General features: G+C 36.5%; 1 protein-coding gene across 1 annotated transcript in view; it reads right to left on the bottom strand.

The window, feature by feature from the left end:
- Positions 1-502: 502 nt before the first annotated feature.
- TNKS2 (tankyrase 2) overlaps positions 503-16,651 on the bottom strand; it is a 34,836-nt gene continuing 18,687 nt past the window's right edge. The window contains exons 9-27 of the mRNA XM_075216430.1: positions 15,911-16,032; positions 14,691-14,782; positions 14,519-14,597; positions 13,647-13,818; positions 13,408-13,487; positions 12,820-12,965; positions 11,737-11,902; positions 10,903-11,122; positions 10,526-10,635; positions 9,700-9,888; positions 8,754-9,006; positions 8,221-8,303; positions 7,898-8,018; positions 6,929-7,026; positions 6,730-6,804; positions 6,531-6,636; positions 5,705-5,891; positions 3,912-4,068; positions 503-3,227 (exon numbers count right to left, since the gene is read on the bottom strand). Of these exons, the coding sequence (XP_075072531.1) occupies positions 3,165-3,227; positions 3,912-4,068; positions 5,705-5,891; positions 6,531-6,636; positions 6,730-6,804; positions 6,929-7,026; positions 7,898-8,018; positions 8,221-8,303; positions 8,754-9,006; positions 9,700-9,888; positions 10,526-10,635; positions 10,903-11,122; positions 11,737-11,902; positions 12,820-12,965; positions 13,408-13,487; positions 13,647-13,818; positions 14,519-14,597; positions 14,691-14,782; positions 15,911-16,032 (2,519 nt within the window). The 3' untranslated portion in view covers positions 503-3,164. The remainder of the gene's footprint in view (positions 3,228-3,911; positions 4,069-5,704; positions 5,892-6,530; positions 6,637-6,729; positions 6,805-6,928; positions 7,027-7,897; positions 8,019-8,220; positions 8,304-8,753; positions 9,007-9,699; positions 9,889-10,525; positions 10,636-10,902; positions 11,123-11,736; positions 11,903-12,819; positions 12,966-13,407; positions 13,488-13,646; positions 13,819-14,518; positions 14,598-14,690; positions 14,783-15,910; positions 16,033-16,651) is intronic.

Here is a 16,651-nt window from a genome sequence, read left to right as displayed (position 1 = left end):
TATGTTAATTGTTATGCCAACACCGACTTTTTTTTATTTTATTTAAGTACTAGATTGTTTTTGAACCAGTGCTTTCCTAGTCAATTTATATATCAATCCAGGCAGGGCTTTACTGTTGCTGGATTAGCTGCAACAGCTGCAGTGCTGTTTTACCAGTTAATTCACTTCCATCAGGTCCTCCACAAGAAGAAAGTAGGTCTATAGTTTTTTGTTTTTTTTTAGAACATACAATATTTTACTCTATAGTCAATGCCATAATGCAAGTGCTGACATTTATCTATGACAACTTGCCCAAGAGATGGCACTGCTCCATTGAAGACACTGTGAATAAGCAGAGTAATCTGAGTGATAGAAATTTTAAACAGTAAGAAAAGAAAAAAAAGGTAACTTTAAACAACTTATAAATGTAATAGAGTAGGCAGACATGACTACAGAGTCTCAAACCTCTGCCATAAAATTTACAATAATGGCTATTTTTCTGTATCAATTTTCAACAACTGGACAAATGCACAGAATTGTTTTATTATGAAACACAAGAAAGCACATAACACAATCATCCATTGCTACAGATTAACTAGCAAGCAAAGTGTATACAGTATATATATATATATTTCATCAAATGAAACACATCCACCAAGTTATGTAAAGTTCTCCACTGCATATAGAACCTGCAAAGACATAAGGACTATCAGAAATGATGGCTCAACAACGGGACACTAAATTTAGCCTTTCAGCTGTAGCTGAACTCCAACCCTCAGTTGATAAAAAATAATGGCTGGGATGGCAAGATTTGGCCACTATAATGCTAGCACTAATCCTGCTGGCAACTCTTGAGCCACAAAATGTATAAAAAGGGTTGTCGTTTCTCAGGCACAATTTTAAAAATTAGCTGTTATGACATAATAAACCCTTCCTTGCAATATACACACACTTATGTGTACATGGACCACTCAAACACTGCACAACATTATAGGCCCACAGCAAGAAAATCCAAAACCTCCATTAGAAAAGTGGAGGCAGCAGTCTGATCAAATGGATCAAGGCTGCTTGTTAAAGAAAGTAGACTTCTGATGGTGGACAAAAAAATACATTGCAGGAAATGTGTTATCAGGACGGAAGCTACTAAGAGTTCAAACCACTGCTAACAACAAATGTATTTAGTTTGTAACTTGACACAAATCCCCAAAGGAGAGTCTTATGTACTCTGCTTTAGAAGAGTGAGGTACCTTAGGTCACCTAATATCCTATGATGATGGAACATTAGACACCCTGTTGAGATTTATATAAAAAATAAAAATATAAAAGGTTCATAATTTTGTATGCCGACAAAATATAGTCAGAAAAGTTTCAACCAAACTTTTTAAATTATTGATCAAGGCCAATACACAAATGGCAATATCAAATGCAGGGCAATGATTTGTTCTGTTTCTAACACAAAAGGTAGCAAGGAATAAAACAATATTTCTATCCGTTTCCACAATGTATTTCAAATTAACTATTCAATTTGGAAACATTTTAGACAAAACTGCATTTTTTTTATGAATTCCAGGTACAAGCCATTGAGAGCACTGGCTCGGTAACATTTAAATATAATGCCACTTTCAGATGTAATTAACTAATGGTAGATAAAGACTGGGTGAGACTCAGCAATAGGCCCCCCTCCACCGCTAGCCCCTACTCACTCTACTGCCACCAAGTTTTAATAGAACATAGGAGAGCAGGGAGCAGCTATCATAGAGACCTACTCTAATAAAACACAAAATGGGCAAAAAAAAAGTGCATATAACCCACAGTATCAACATTTTCACAGACCAACAAATTGCTTTGGTCACAAATTACTGTGCCTGTACCGCTTAGTAGGTTTCATCTCTTGTAGAGACAATGCTTCTTTAGCTATATTGCTGTATCAATAGGAACTGGTGTAGCAGATTTAGGGCCCAGACTACAGCCCCAACCATCCTTTACTATAATCCACTGCTGCAATAAAAATAGAAATCCGGACAAAATAGATCTCCCCAATCAGGAAGCCTCCTCCGATGAAGGTCCAGTGGTGGTTCCCTTCACTTCGGACTCCATACCATAACATTGCAGCTTGGACTGATGCAGTACCACCATTTCTCTGAACCCCATACTTGCTGAAAGAATGGAGCCGCCTAGTAATATTCAAATAGCTGTCAGCACGCAGCAGCAATACAGTCAAACAGTTAGTGACAGCTTTCAGTCGATGTTGACAATCATTTCAATCTTACACTGTGGCTCCACCCCTCCCATCATGCTTCTGTTCGAGCAGCGATTGTAAGGCAAGAGATAGGAACTCAGGGGAAGGGTTTCCTTACTGGGGACACATAATTTTGAGTGATTGTGTTCGATACAATGGTCAAACAGAAATAAAAAAAAAATAGCTTTCACACTAGACAGAATACATTTTTTTGTTTTCTTTTAAAAATATAAAAACCTTCCTCTTAATCTAAATTGATAATTTAAGAAGATAAAAGTAACAAAGGTTAAGCAAGATACAACTGAAAATTATGGAGAAAAATTAAACTAAAATTTCTCAGGGCCAAGTTATCTCTGCAACTTAAGACCATCCTGGTATTTGGTAAATAATGGTCAGCATTGTGGAATACATCCAGCCCAAGGCTTCATTCCAATAAAGTAACATACCCATGTTTTTCCTTGTACAAGACTATATTACAAAGCAATTTAAATAAATATCCGGCTAGTACAAAAAGCTCTTATTTACAGTTTTACAAATGAACTGTATTCAGTGTAAATGCTGTGTTTCAAAATACACAATTTTAGTAATGCAAGTTAATTTTTGTTTTTAGAGGAATTTAGTCAGGATGTCCCATTTTTATTAAAAACAAAAAGAAAGAAAAGGTAAGAGGAAAACAAAACATGATTTAAAATTCAAGTTAACGCAATACATTTCTTTGTGTATAATTAAATATAGACAAACCCATTTAATATCAAGAATGGCGTCTGTTAAAGTGCTGATAAACAAGATTTTTTGTGAATGTTCAGGAAGTATACTAAACATTTCTTTAAAGCTTTAGTCTCTGAGAATGTTGCAATGTATTCACATTGTTTAGTAAAGTCTCTCTTTCCCATTGCCCTCACAGAGATGCTGTTTGCACATAAAGCTTGTGTAGACCAGAGGTTCTTCATCCATCTGATGTGGTGTCGGGCTTCACTATTTGATAGGTTATTAAATATTCTGGGTATGCCTACAGAAAGATTATTAAGTACATTAGCAATAGAACAGACAGTTTTTAGTGATCCCTTAAATAAACTATGTTGAACTCTATATTCACATTTATATGCAATTCATTTTCAGAACTAGAACATGAGGTAATAGAATGGAGGGAAATTATACATACAGATCTCTTACAGTAAGGAACAGATTCAACTCCCTAAATATCTGCAAGAGGCGCCTACGGAACAGCGGCGATACACCTCATGCAGATATTTTCTGACAGAAGTAATGCCGATATTTACTCGCTGTTCTTAAGAACATCGCAGACAAATTAATCTGCCCCTAAGAGTACCGAAAGTATATATGGTCTTTTAAGTAACAAATGTTTTAAACAATCATCTCTAGAATTCCTGCATTGTTGTTTTGTGTTTGCTCATCATAGCATCAAGGATTACAAGGATGAAACATCATTTGTTTCACAAAAAGTCTTAACATATTGGTACGCAATTTGTTAGGTGAAGATCTTCCATATCCACTTTTACTTTGGAACAACATTAAATAATAACCCCAGCCACCAATTTAAATACAGAAATTCCTATTACTCTATTTGGAATGATTATATCACTATGTAAAGACACATCATATTTTGTTCATTCTGAACATAGCACTATCACATGAGATCTCCCCAGGGCCACATACTATGCCATTAAATTACCTGCTCCCCGCGGTAGATCACATACTCTGCCAAGGCAAGTCCATTTACACTAGGCCGGCCAGTGACTGAATGATGGCCAGGAGGGGAATGGGCCATCTTCATTGCACTGAACTGCAGGAACGATTTCCCCAACGTCACTCGACAAAACAGAAGCTGTCTGTATGGAGGGAAATACAGTGGTGTCATTTCTATCAATTACCTTCCCTCCTATGTAACATCACTTTTCTTTATACTTTCACTATCTACATAAGTCATGATGATGCAAACATAAATAACTGAAAAACAGAAATATGGATATGTTGACTAACACTTACATTTCTAACAAACATTGAGATGTAAACATGTAACACTCCTATTAGAGTACTTTCCCTAGTTTCTACAAGTGTTACTATGTCTGCTAATGAATGGATGGTGCAGAGATATAAAGAGCACAAATCATATTGTGTAATAATGTAAATGCCTTGCTCTGAATGCCCACTGATTGTTAGTGTGAGAATAAAGGACCAACAGCAGTTTTTTCACTGATTATTATTAGCCCAAGGGTTACGGGAAGGACTTCCACAGAAATATAGCAGAAAGAATTGGGCATTTTCTGGTAATTCAGAAAAAAAAACAAAAAACAAAAACAAATATTCAGAGCAGTTTTCAATACTAAAAGAACGAACATATACATCCCCCTCCACAACACAACAAATATTATTTTTTTTATTTGCTGGGGGAGGGGGGGGGTTATTTTCACTTTAATGTATCAGTCTCAAAACTTATAGTGATTTGTAGCTGTTTTTGGTGTTTTGGATTGTTGCAAAACCCAAATATAAAAGCAGAAGATAGAAAATCACTGCCATCTGCTGGTAGAAGTTTTCCTTGGCTCTATGCTGTCAATTACTTGCCAGGTTTACAACACAACATGTAGATTTCAAATTCTTCTTCTTTCAATATATGAGAACATAAAACAGCAGCTAAAGCCAGGAAACAGGCTAGGAAAAATTGTTTCAAGGCAGAACTCCTGGTTACTTGTTAAATTTACACTGATCACCTCCTTTATTGGAACCCCAGGAACTGCAGCACACGTCTACATTTCTGTGGTAGAGCTTCAGAAAACTTATCACACATTAATGCAAAGTGGCTACTGATATAGCTGTGAGCGGGAGGACCAATAAGAAGCTGCAAGATCCATCCTTGTGACTTTTTATTGGTTGACAGTCACACCTACAGATGCTGTATGTAAACAACTGGTGCTGTACTGGAGACACAGACAAGCCCTCGGGACATGTACATCGTGTACTTCCTGAGGCCCCAGCAGGGAAAAGAAGCAAGTCAGTCAAACTGTAACAAGTAACAGGGAATGTGGCTTTTAAAGTTAAAGTGAAAAAAAAAAAAGAAAACAGACCCCCCCCCCCCAGCACAAAACAACCTCCTCAAACGAGAAGCAAAATAAACACAGAAGACAATTTAGTTAACCACAGTGACGTATTGAGTGAAAAATAGGCTTTCAGTTTAATACAATGTCATATTATAACATCCTAACTATTATACTACAGTGAATATTTCAGCAATACACAAGTAAACACTATTGCACAGCACATCAGTCCAACATACTGTGCCTGGGAAGATTGCCATGTTAAATGCTGGAATAGGTAGTGTAGAATGACGGAAATAGGACAATAGAAGCGCCATTAAGGAATGATGGGACCATAAAAAAAGTGCTATATCCAGGAATTAAAAGGCTGTGTATTACAGAGCTGTATTTTATATCGGTCATAGGCTAAAACCTCTACTGTAATGACACATACCTATGGCAAACATAACAAGATCGGTCTTTATGAAGTGGGCACCCAGTGCCTCCTCCAATGCCATAAACATACTGGTTGCTTTTTGAAGAGTTTTCAGCAAAATATATCCCAGCTCCAAACATACCACCGATGTAAGCATGCCTTTCATCAAACCCCTTGTGAATAATTGCATTTACAAACGGAGAACCTGGGAATACATGAAGGGAAGATGAATCCAATGACTGTATAAAAACATGGAAGTATATTGTTAATCTTGTAGAAAAATGGTTAATAAAAGAGTAACAATGATTAGCAATCACTTTTTTCTACAACATAAAACAGATTAAATAGGTTTTCCTTTAGGCCTCAGATCAAATACTGCTCTGCTACTAAACTAGACTATAAACATATGAATCTCAGGTGTACTTAGAAAACATGAAACTGCAATTAGCTCAAAACAATTTATGGTCCCTAATTAAGCAAATACTTGGCTTCAGGAGGTCTGTAACACTTAATTACACTAGAGATAAGTGTATGAAATATTGCATGTCAGTGGGAGTTAGTGGATGAGGATAGTGTTCATTTTTCACCAAGCAAATATACTTATCCAATGCTGTATGCAAACATGAGCACACATTAAACTTTATCTTTCATAGGTACATACATGACTTACAAAGCTACAGACTGCTTGCAAAGTACATATTTTTTTAATTGCTCAAATTTACAATATTTTAAAGCTTAGACAATTTTGCTGTCTGTAGCGGATTCTTGGGGAGAGCTTTCGATCTTTAATGGGACCTTCATGTTGTAAACAGGTGCAATAATCACCCTTACATGTGACACTTACCGTGAAACAGCATCCGTTCATTGGCGTGATTATGATTCTCCTCTGTAACCTCTTTTCTTTGGTGAGTGTACCTCTCCCAGAGCTTTTTATTACATACCTTCTGAATCTAGGGAATTACAGGAATGACATTAGTTTTGTATTCTTCTTGATGCAGACTTACACAAAGCACACCAAAATCGCTCCTAGCTTATCAATGTACCTTTAATATATTATATCTGTTGAAGACGCCACCTGCATGCCCCCCATCTCTATGTTCTCTGACTGTGCTCTGCATCTAAATTGTAAGGAAGGAAAAAATAGCACTTTTCAAATACTAGCAGACACTGAGTCTTTACAGAAAGGAACGGTACAAACTGCTGGGATAAAAAAGCATTGGAAGACATTGTAAATTATGTTACCTCCTCATCCACAGAAATAAATTCTTTGTCATCTGGAGCAAGGTCAATTAAAATAGTCCCACTGTTAGAGTTATTCAGTGTTAAGTATGGATTCAAACCTAAAGGATAAATAAAACAGATACATCTTTACACAATATAGTATTGAGAAAGGAAAAGCCTTACCAAATCTACAGTAACAGAATTATGGTACCTACATGTACTGTAATTTTAATGGCTAAATTGGCTTTGTTAGACTAAACTGGTTAAAAATAGCTGTATCTCTGGGCCCAAAACAATTGTCCCATTTGTCAACATTTTGATTGGGTCAGGTAGTAAAGTTCTGTCACTCAAAGGCCACCTCAGAATGTATGGGAGATCAAGGGATGTTGGGTCATATTGAATACCAAGCATTTGTTTACCACATGTGGAAATTGTCCGATTTAAACTAATTTGTCTCAAAATCAATGCATAATTGGGACTTTATTTGATCAAAGAGCGCTGGAGAAATACCGAAATTTTTCTAAATTTCAATTGTCTCTGTCTAATGATTGAGTCTCTGTGTGTGTGTATGCAGCCATCGGCCAAGAGCACTCATGGATATGGCCTGACTGCATATCAGTTAAATCTGTCCAATTTGAACATCCAGTTGTTAACAAATTGTACACAGATCAGCTATAGGGGGTGGGGGGGGGGGGGGGGGGGAGAGGGTAGTGTGTTGGGGTAAATGTATGAAGCCCAGAGTTTCCAGCGGGTTTGAAAAGTGGAGATGTTACCTATAGCAACCAATCAGATTCTAGTTATTTATTTAGTGCATTCTACAAAATGATAACTAGAATCTTATTGGTTGCTATAGGCAACATCTCCATTTTCAAACCCGCTGGGAACTCTGAGCTTGATCACATATTAACCGTTTTCAGTGAGCATTGTACTCTTACATGTTATTCCAGATATTTTACTGTACTCAAAATTAGACAAATATATATTAATTACCTTGTTGACCAGATATAAGCCTTTCCAGGCCTTTGATGATTTTATGTCTGTGTCCATAAGCATTAATCCCAATCTCCTTAAATTCCTTGTGTCCCATTTCAATTAAGACGTCAAGTGTGATCTACAAATAGAAAGAGTATTTATATTAAAATATAAGCTAAAAAAAAAATTCTTTTTTAATTAGTAAGTCACTAGACAGTAAGCATGTTTGACAGATTTAGTTAAGCATAAACTTCAGTTATTTGGCATAATGTTACCTCAGTAACGTATACTGTAGGTTTTGGTATATATTAAAGTCTAACACTGTAGTTTATTGAACTCACCTGCTCTCTCTCAAAGATGTCAATTAAGTGTTCAAGTCCAAGGTTCCTCAAAAACTGACTGATGCTTAGGTCAACCCCAGGTACTTTAAAAAGTAAACAAAAGTAATACAGGCATCAGTCCCTCTGTACCCAAGTCAGACCAGTGTAAGACACTTATTAGTCATCGTTATCAAGTCAAAATAATACAAATATTAGTCTTTCTGCTAGTAAGTGAAAGTTGAATAGGTTCCTCTTCCCCCGATTATCAGCTAATGTTGGAGGTTGTCAGGTGAGGAATAATGTGGTTGATGAAAAGGTGGTCAACTTCTTTAAAAAGTTTATCAATTTACATTTCAAACCAAAACAAACAGTAATGTTAATATGATTATTCCATGCATGTACTCTCCATAATGCAACAATAAAATAATTCGTAGCATTTGCATTCTCAATGTGCTCTACTTATTTAGAAACAATTTAGGAGATAGATTATTTGCAGTGATCAAATTAATCATTTCTGAGTGTGGTAGCATTTTTGAGAAATGTTTAATATTTACCGTCTTCCTTTTTCTCTAATCCTACAGCTCCTTCAGCTCCTCCACTACTTGCAGATGGTGCCTCGGAGAAGCTGGTAGCCAGGTTATCCAAGCTGCTGGCAGCAGATAGAGTGGGTGGACTGGAGGGCACATTAGAGAGAACTCCCGCTACTGTGGTTGTAGGCTGGCAAACACTGATAAGCTGAGGTTTATAAAATGCTGGTAGAGCAGCTGGGGGCATAGCTGCTGCAAGAAGGGCACGTACGTCATCAGCCTGTTTAAAGAACAAAATCGAAAAAGGCTCATGGATACACGGTTTCATAAGCTTGAAATGGTCATAACTGTATATTATTTTAGCCATACCAATTACATGTCAATGAAGAGGAAACTTCAGGGCCAGTTAGGGCATACTTTAACATCACTGACTTTGTTTTTCACTGGGTGGTTGCTGAATATAGGTGCTGTGTGCTAACCTACCTTTAAGATATCTGCAATCACTGTCTTACTAGTGTCAGTTTTTGTATTTTGGTAGATTACAAAAAAGACTGATCTGCCCACACACAGGCAGATTCCACTGATTTACCAGAATGGCTAACCGTTGTATATCTATGTTGTATTTGTTGAAGATCAGATGTTCTAGTGATCAAATGGCTAGATCTTATAAAGTACAATTAGTGTTGCTCACAGTTAGATCGTGGTCATCATCAAAACATATTTATGGTCAACATCTGATCGATAAAAATCCAATAGATGCAATGGATTTTGGACCCATACACTCAGAGATATGCAGCCATTAAGATGTTATGCAGCAATTGAAGGGAGGTGTAGATTAAGGCAGGGATGAGATAAAAATATATTGTAGCCGAGTTTGTTGGTTTGTACAGTGAAGTTGTGGCAAATAGTGGTGTAGTCATGTAATGTCAAAATGGACAATATAAACACAAGGATAATGAAACTAAATACTTACTGTGACCAAGTCTAATGAGGTTTGCCCCTCTTGATTTTTCAAAGTAGGATCTGCCCCATGTGCCAGTAGCAGTGCACAAAGCTGAGTTCTTCCCTTCTGAGCAGCTTCGTGCAGGGGTGTAAAAGCCCACTTGTCCGTGGCATTCACACATGCATTGTATTTTATAAGTAAAGCCGCCACTTCCACATGCTGCAAAATAATAACTTGACTAGTTATTCACATACAAGTTTATAGATTACGCACACATTTAAACAAAGGATATTAGTAAATGTGATCAAAGAAAACTATTGATTCCACGTATGAGAAACACTGGAAAGTGCATCAACATACACCATCAAACAACATATAAATCATTCTAAGTTCTAGCTATGAGAAATCACAAAAAACATTACAAAAAATGTGTGAATTAAAGCAAGTCTAAGTGTCTAAACTCCTAGTTCCACCTACTATACCCCAATGTCTAGCATTGTCCCCAATGGTAGGAAAGAGAAAAAATGAAACAAAATCTGTATATCTTTTAACCTGTGTAAAAATAAGCTAGCAGTTTTTATGCGTTGAACATTGACTATCATTACTAAAAAAAAAAATTCAGTGACGATATTCAATCACAGTATTTAATTGATGGGATGGCCTCCGTAAGCTAACAGTTTATGTTTAAAAAAGAGGATATTATCAAAAATGGGGGAGGGAGGAGACAAAGAGGAGCTATTTCTAAGGAAAAGGCCATACCCAGTAAAATACAAATACATTAATGCAATTTTCTTAATCACAACAACATTTGCGGATTTTGCTTTTGCCATGAATGTAACTTAAAATTCCAACATACCCCATAGGATGCTGCGTTGTGCAATGGGATTAGTCCCCCTTTATCTTGTGCATTTACATCAGCACCTTGCTGTAACAGGTACTCTGCAACTTCTAGATTATTGTAGCCAGCTGACGAAAAAAAGAAAAGTCTTAATGGCATGCAAGTGAGAGATGCTCCGATTAGTATCTTTTTAACCGTAAGTTTTCTCGTAAATATTTCTGAGCCATTTTGTGCAAATCCCTGAGAATTTCACTGAAAGTACCAGAATGGCTGACTGTAAGAAAATCGTGAACAGAAAATCTAAATCCTAATCTTATGTCAACAAATATGACAGCAGCTGAACAGACAAGGAGTCTTTCACAAAGTTAATTAAGGAGTAAACACTTAATACTGACCTGCTAAATGTAATGGTGTAGAGTGTCTGCCCTGCGTATCTCTACAATTGACTTTGTCAGGTGTGCACAATTTCTTAAGTCGGGCCACACAGCCTCTTTTAGCAGCATCTAATAAGGCGGCGTCTCCGCGCAGAAGATCTTGAATATCTGTATCTCCATCTTTGACCAGGTCCAGTGGTGTATTGCCGTCTCTATTCTTCTTAGTTGAGTCGGCTCCATGCTGTTCAGAATAGAGCATTTCAAACATTACAGGAAACACAAGTGGAACGGTTGTAATGGTACAAGAGGGCAACAATCCCCTCTGTTATAGAACAAATTCAAAGAGGACCAGTTATATTATATGAAGCACAACAACAAACTGTGCTTTTTGTTCTTTAATCGCACTAGCTATCTAAGATCTATGGAATGTAGGATTGCCATTTGTCATAGGGGCTGGGACATATTCTTACATTTTAACAAAGAAAAATACATACAAATTTTTTTTGTTCTGCTTGCTTGCTAATTTTTTTTGCTGTTTTTGGGTTATAAATACCTGATTTTTGCACAGAATGTTGCTCTGTTTTTTCAACACCATTTTGTTATGTAAAAGCAAGAACTATATTCGTAACAGTAGAGCCTATGCCGTCTTATTCTGTGATTTAGGTTATATGACATTTTCAAAATTGAGAAACTTTAAGACCCAAATGTGATGTAACTGGGTCAGATGGATAGTGCTAAAAAATGCTGCCGGACACAGAAACAGAATTATTGTTTAATTAAATCAACAGACTTGAATTTGTGTTCAGGATATTCCTTTATGCAAGATAGATTCAGGTTCACAATGCATGATCATACCTGAAGCAGTAACTTGCAAATCTCATATTTCCCTTTTGCTGCTGCTTCGTGTAAAGGGGTGAATTTCCACAGATCGGCAACATTAATAACTGCTCCAGCCTTGACAAGCAGCTCTGCTACCTCATAATGTCCATAGGAACATGCATTGTGTAATGGAACCAGACCTCTGAAAAACAAAGCGAAATACAAATACTGAAATCGTAATAAAAAAAACATATCAAATACCCAACAGTAAAAGTATGTGTTTACATGCTCCAATGTATTGCATGTGAACATACTCAAAGTTCAAAAAGAAAATAAAAAAAGTTTGAAAAATTTAAAACAAAACAAAAACACAAAAAAAAACCCAAACAAAAACAAAAAACAAAACACACAATGTTTTAGGGGCCAAAATATAAACAAAAACACCAAAAATAGTAGAAATATTACAGGTAGCACTGGAAATGTTAGAAGTTGCTTAATAAAATACAGGCTGAATTACATGAAAGCATCTAACAGTACAAAAATGTTTTTCCTATTTTACCCTCCAGTAAGATGTCCATAAATTAAAAGGAAAAGCAAAACAAACCACCACAATATGTACTTGCCAAAAGTGCCTAAAGCAATATATCACAACAATAAAATCAAATTTACTTGGGCAAGGTAAAAAACAACAAGTTATTCCTTTAGTAAGTGACGAGATATGCAAATAATGGTGGGGCTTCCGGAGGAGCACTTTACACATGGAATCCTGGTAACATTAAATAACGTACAGAGAAATATGGTGTGTAACAAATTCATAAAGAGTGTCTGCAGAACTGCTATAACAAAAAAAAATGGTGGATGATGCTGCACCAGGACTATGAAGATCTGAATTTGGCATCTTATTTATCCACACCACACAAGACAAACCAAACTGATAAATTGGCAACTGAGAAATAAACAGAAATCCATAGAGAATGAGGCATGATGCCACATAAATAGGCTGTTTTTACAGTCAAACAAAATAATTTGCTACAAATCCCTTTGAAATCTAACTAGTTGCACAGAATTTGCAGATTCTGTTGTCTCTGAGGACTAAGTGAATCAATGTAAACTACTCACCCTTTATCTTTTGCATGGACATCAGCTCCGTGCTGCAATAGATATTCCACAACCGCCACTCGATTGTATCCTGCAGCAAAATGGAGCGGAGTAGACTGACGCCCTTCTACATCTCTGCAATTAACCGTTTGTGCATTGCACAGTTTCTAGAAGAAGGACAGAACATAATTAGTCTTTTTTAAGACAAGAATTCCTAAACAGTTGTTAAAAACATTGAGCATTATGTCTCAATAACTTTAGTAGTCATTTTAATAACATCTCTTTAAGCAGATAGCCATATAATATGTAACCTTTGCCTATGCAATGGGGAGGTGGCTGTTATGTGAACAGAATCGACATTCGGCCTATTAATTCACTATATAATACGGACATCACTTCCTGCCTCAGTGATGTCACTAGTTCCTACTGGATGGTTAGATTACACTCATTGAATATTGGTTCAACCCACAAAATAGCTGCCCCCTCTGTATGTAGGTGACAGACACACTAACATCCAGTCATACTTGTTACTCAATTAACATTCCTTCTAACATACAGCTTGAAACAACTTGCATGTAAAATTACATAATCACATAGAAAAATGCTCACTTTCACTATATCTAGATCTCCAGATTTAGCCGCTTCCAGCAACTGACGATCTGCATCAGAGTTACTGAATGTTAAGCCTTCTGTTGAAAAACAAGGTTGAAATGAATACAAAGCATTGGAACTACATCAATACACTTAACTTGAAATGAAGCACAACCAACCTAATAAAAAAGGGCGACATTTAAAAACAAACCATTTGTTTAGCTACATGAGATAAAGACACAACCATATGTACGTACCCTGGAGTATCTGCTGTACACTTTCATTTCCCATTTGAAGAGAAGTGAAGCCCTGAAGCGATACAATTGCTGGATCACATCCTGAGTTCAACAGAAGTCTGCAGGTTTGCAAATGGCCACAATGTGAAGCACGGTGGAGGCAGGTCTGCCCCAAGTTATCCAAAGCATTAACCTAGGTAAAAGAAATACAATAAATGAATGGCGTCATTCATCAATCCACAATAATGGCACCGAGGAATTATGTCAATACTCAGGGAAGAGGTGGACCAAATATAGATGCTATTGTAACCCATCATGCGGCAGGGGAACAGGAATATATGTAAATTATGCCATTAGCCAACCTTATGGATTTATCAATAAATTAAAATCTGCCAACACCATCTGTAAAGCTTAAAGCAGGAGTTTTCTATATTAAGCCAAACATCTGTTGACATCCTTCTGTAACTCCAAGGATACATAGGTGAAACAGAATTGAGAACTGAAAGTATCTCAAATAACGGATTTTCCTACCACAACCAAGTAACCCCTAACCATCCATTCTACAAATACAGAGATTCAATTTGGCTTCAATGGTTTCACAGATGTAATCAAAAAACACCATATCCCACATCTGTCAGCCTGGCAGTCTGCAGACTTTAAATCAGGATGCACAGCTTACATTGTTAATAGTTTTGAGATCCAGCACAGAGGGCTATTCCGGCCGCCATTAAGACTACATGAGTATCTCAGAAACAGCTGGAAACAAGCAAGATGTTTTATATGAAAAAGGATGATGCAAACAGAGCAAAGTACTTGTTTATTGGCCAGAGTAGAGAAACTTTATATTATACTACTGCCAATGGGGTTCTCAGTTGTTCAAGAAAAATTCCTACCTTGGCCTCATGTTTCACCAACACCTCTACAACATCATTATGACCTTTCTCTGATGCTACATGGAGCGGTGACAAAAAGCTTTTGAGAGAACGGGAAAAAAATATGGAGTTAAAAAAGGTTTTCAACGAATGAGTGGAAACACACACTGTAATGGGTAGAAGGAGCACTCACTCTTTGGTCTTCTCATTGACATTTGCCCCTTTCCTAAGTAGTAGTTCACATACTTGTTTCCTCTTGGGATATGGAGATACTGCAGCAAAATGCTATGCAACATACAAAGAAAAGCAAAAAAATACTTTTAAAAAAAGCACACAAATTATATCCTGTAAAGCTATATTGCAAGAAGGTTTTATTTATTTCTAAGATATACCATACAATTTTCAGGCTTAAGTTCTAAAAGTAATGACAATTTGAAGAAAGCAATAACTCATTGATAAATAGAAACTGCGCATATCTAGAATGTTGGCATGTTGCACAATTCCTAAAATACAGAGTTTCTATATAAAAACAACATACAACAAAGAGTAAAAATCAGATGAATACTAAAAAGGAGCCCATAGGCATTGTACTACAGAAAAAGCACTATTTTTTTCTCGCACTATTAACACTTAACTGAGTCTTACTTTAGCAGATAGTTCATATAATAAGGGAACATTGCTTTACAACCCCTATTAAACTGCTATACTTTCACTTTTTCAGAAAATACTGAAGAGATAAGCCTGTTTTCCCTGGAGCCCTGTTTTACTGGGAAGTAGGGCGAGACAGATGACCTAGGAATAGTTTTCAGGCATAAGAAAACTTTGAGTCTGTGTTTTTTCACTCTACAGTCTATGACATACATGGAGTTTCCAGGCGAACAGAGGCCGTGTAGAATACTCTCATGAGAAAGTAGAGTTGAATTGCACTAGAGGTACTTTAAGGGTACCATAATATAAAGAGACTGAAGTACAAACACTTGTCTAAAACTTTTATTTTTAAGCGCAGTAATAGTTCATCTCCACAGCACGGGGTGGGGAACCCAGAAACACCCTGTTCTCAGCATTCTCGCTCCACAATCAACAGCATCAATTTGATCTCAGCTTATATCAGACTCAGAGATGACTGCAGTAAAACAAGTGACAGGCTACTGCTGCCATGTATTCTTAAAATATTTAAATGAAGAGGGTGTTTATGTCTCTGTATCATTTGTCTGTCCACTACTCATTTCATTTAAACAAAAAAGCTAAAAATGTATATAAACACACAGAAATTAAAATTTTGAACAAAATCACAAATTATATATAAATATATTTGCTCAAGTCATTAGTTTAAACTGTGTAAAGTCCCCACAAGGTAACAGGTAGGGCAAGTATTAAAAATAACTACATGAAAGTTTTATTTGCAAAACATACCAAAGCAGTCTCATGAGTCTGCGGATGTTTGAAATTGACTATTTCCAGTGAGATATGCTTTTTAATACGGGCTACATCTGCTTCTCTAGCTGCCAGTAGCAAGGAATGACCTTTGAATTCATCTAGATGGGAAACAAAGAGACAGGAAATGGCAGAATATTAGTGCTAGACAATTCATGTGCAGTGAGTCACAGAGCATAACAAATATGTTCAGGTTATGTATTTATTCCCATGTAAAAAAAAACACATTGTTTATAAATAAACTTGGTCTAATAAAATAAGGACACCAAGGGGTATATTTACTAAACTGTGGGTTTGAAAAAGTTGAGATGTTGCCTACAGCAACCAGATTCTAGTTATCATTTATTTAGTACATGCTACAAAATGACAGCTAGAATCGGATTGGTTGCTACAGGCAACATCTCTACTTTTTCAAACCCGCAGTTTAGTAAATATACCCCCAACTGTTTTTATTTTTGAGCCACTGCTATCACAAGTATAATTATGGGATTTACTGTCTGACAGAGAAAAGGTTACATCATATTCAGTAATGAATGGTTGCCCTCTTGTAACCTGCCAGAAAGAGCAATAATGATGTCCCTTACAGGATGCCGAATATGTTGCAGCGTACACAGCTTCACACAGGTTATATTAAGGGGGGTTATCAAAAACTCGACTGCCCATTTAAAACAACTGTTTAAATTTACATGTAACAATTGATAGTAATTAAATTATGTAATG

Source organism: Mixophyes fleayi, chromosome 6 (genome assembly GCF_038048845.1).
Source record: "Mixophyes fleayi isolate aMixFle1 chromosome 6, aMixFle1.hap1, whole genome shotgun sequence".
Lineage (NCBI taxonomy): Eukaryota > Metazoa > Chordata > Amphibia > Anura > Limnodynastidae > Mixophyes > Mixophyes fleayi.
The sequence above is the reverse complement of the archived record's forward strand: the minus strand, read 5'-3'. Positions and strand labels throughout refer to the sequence as shown.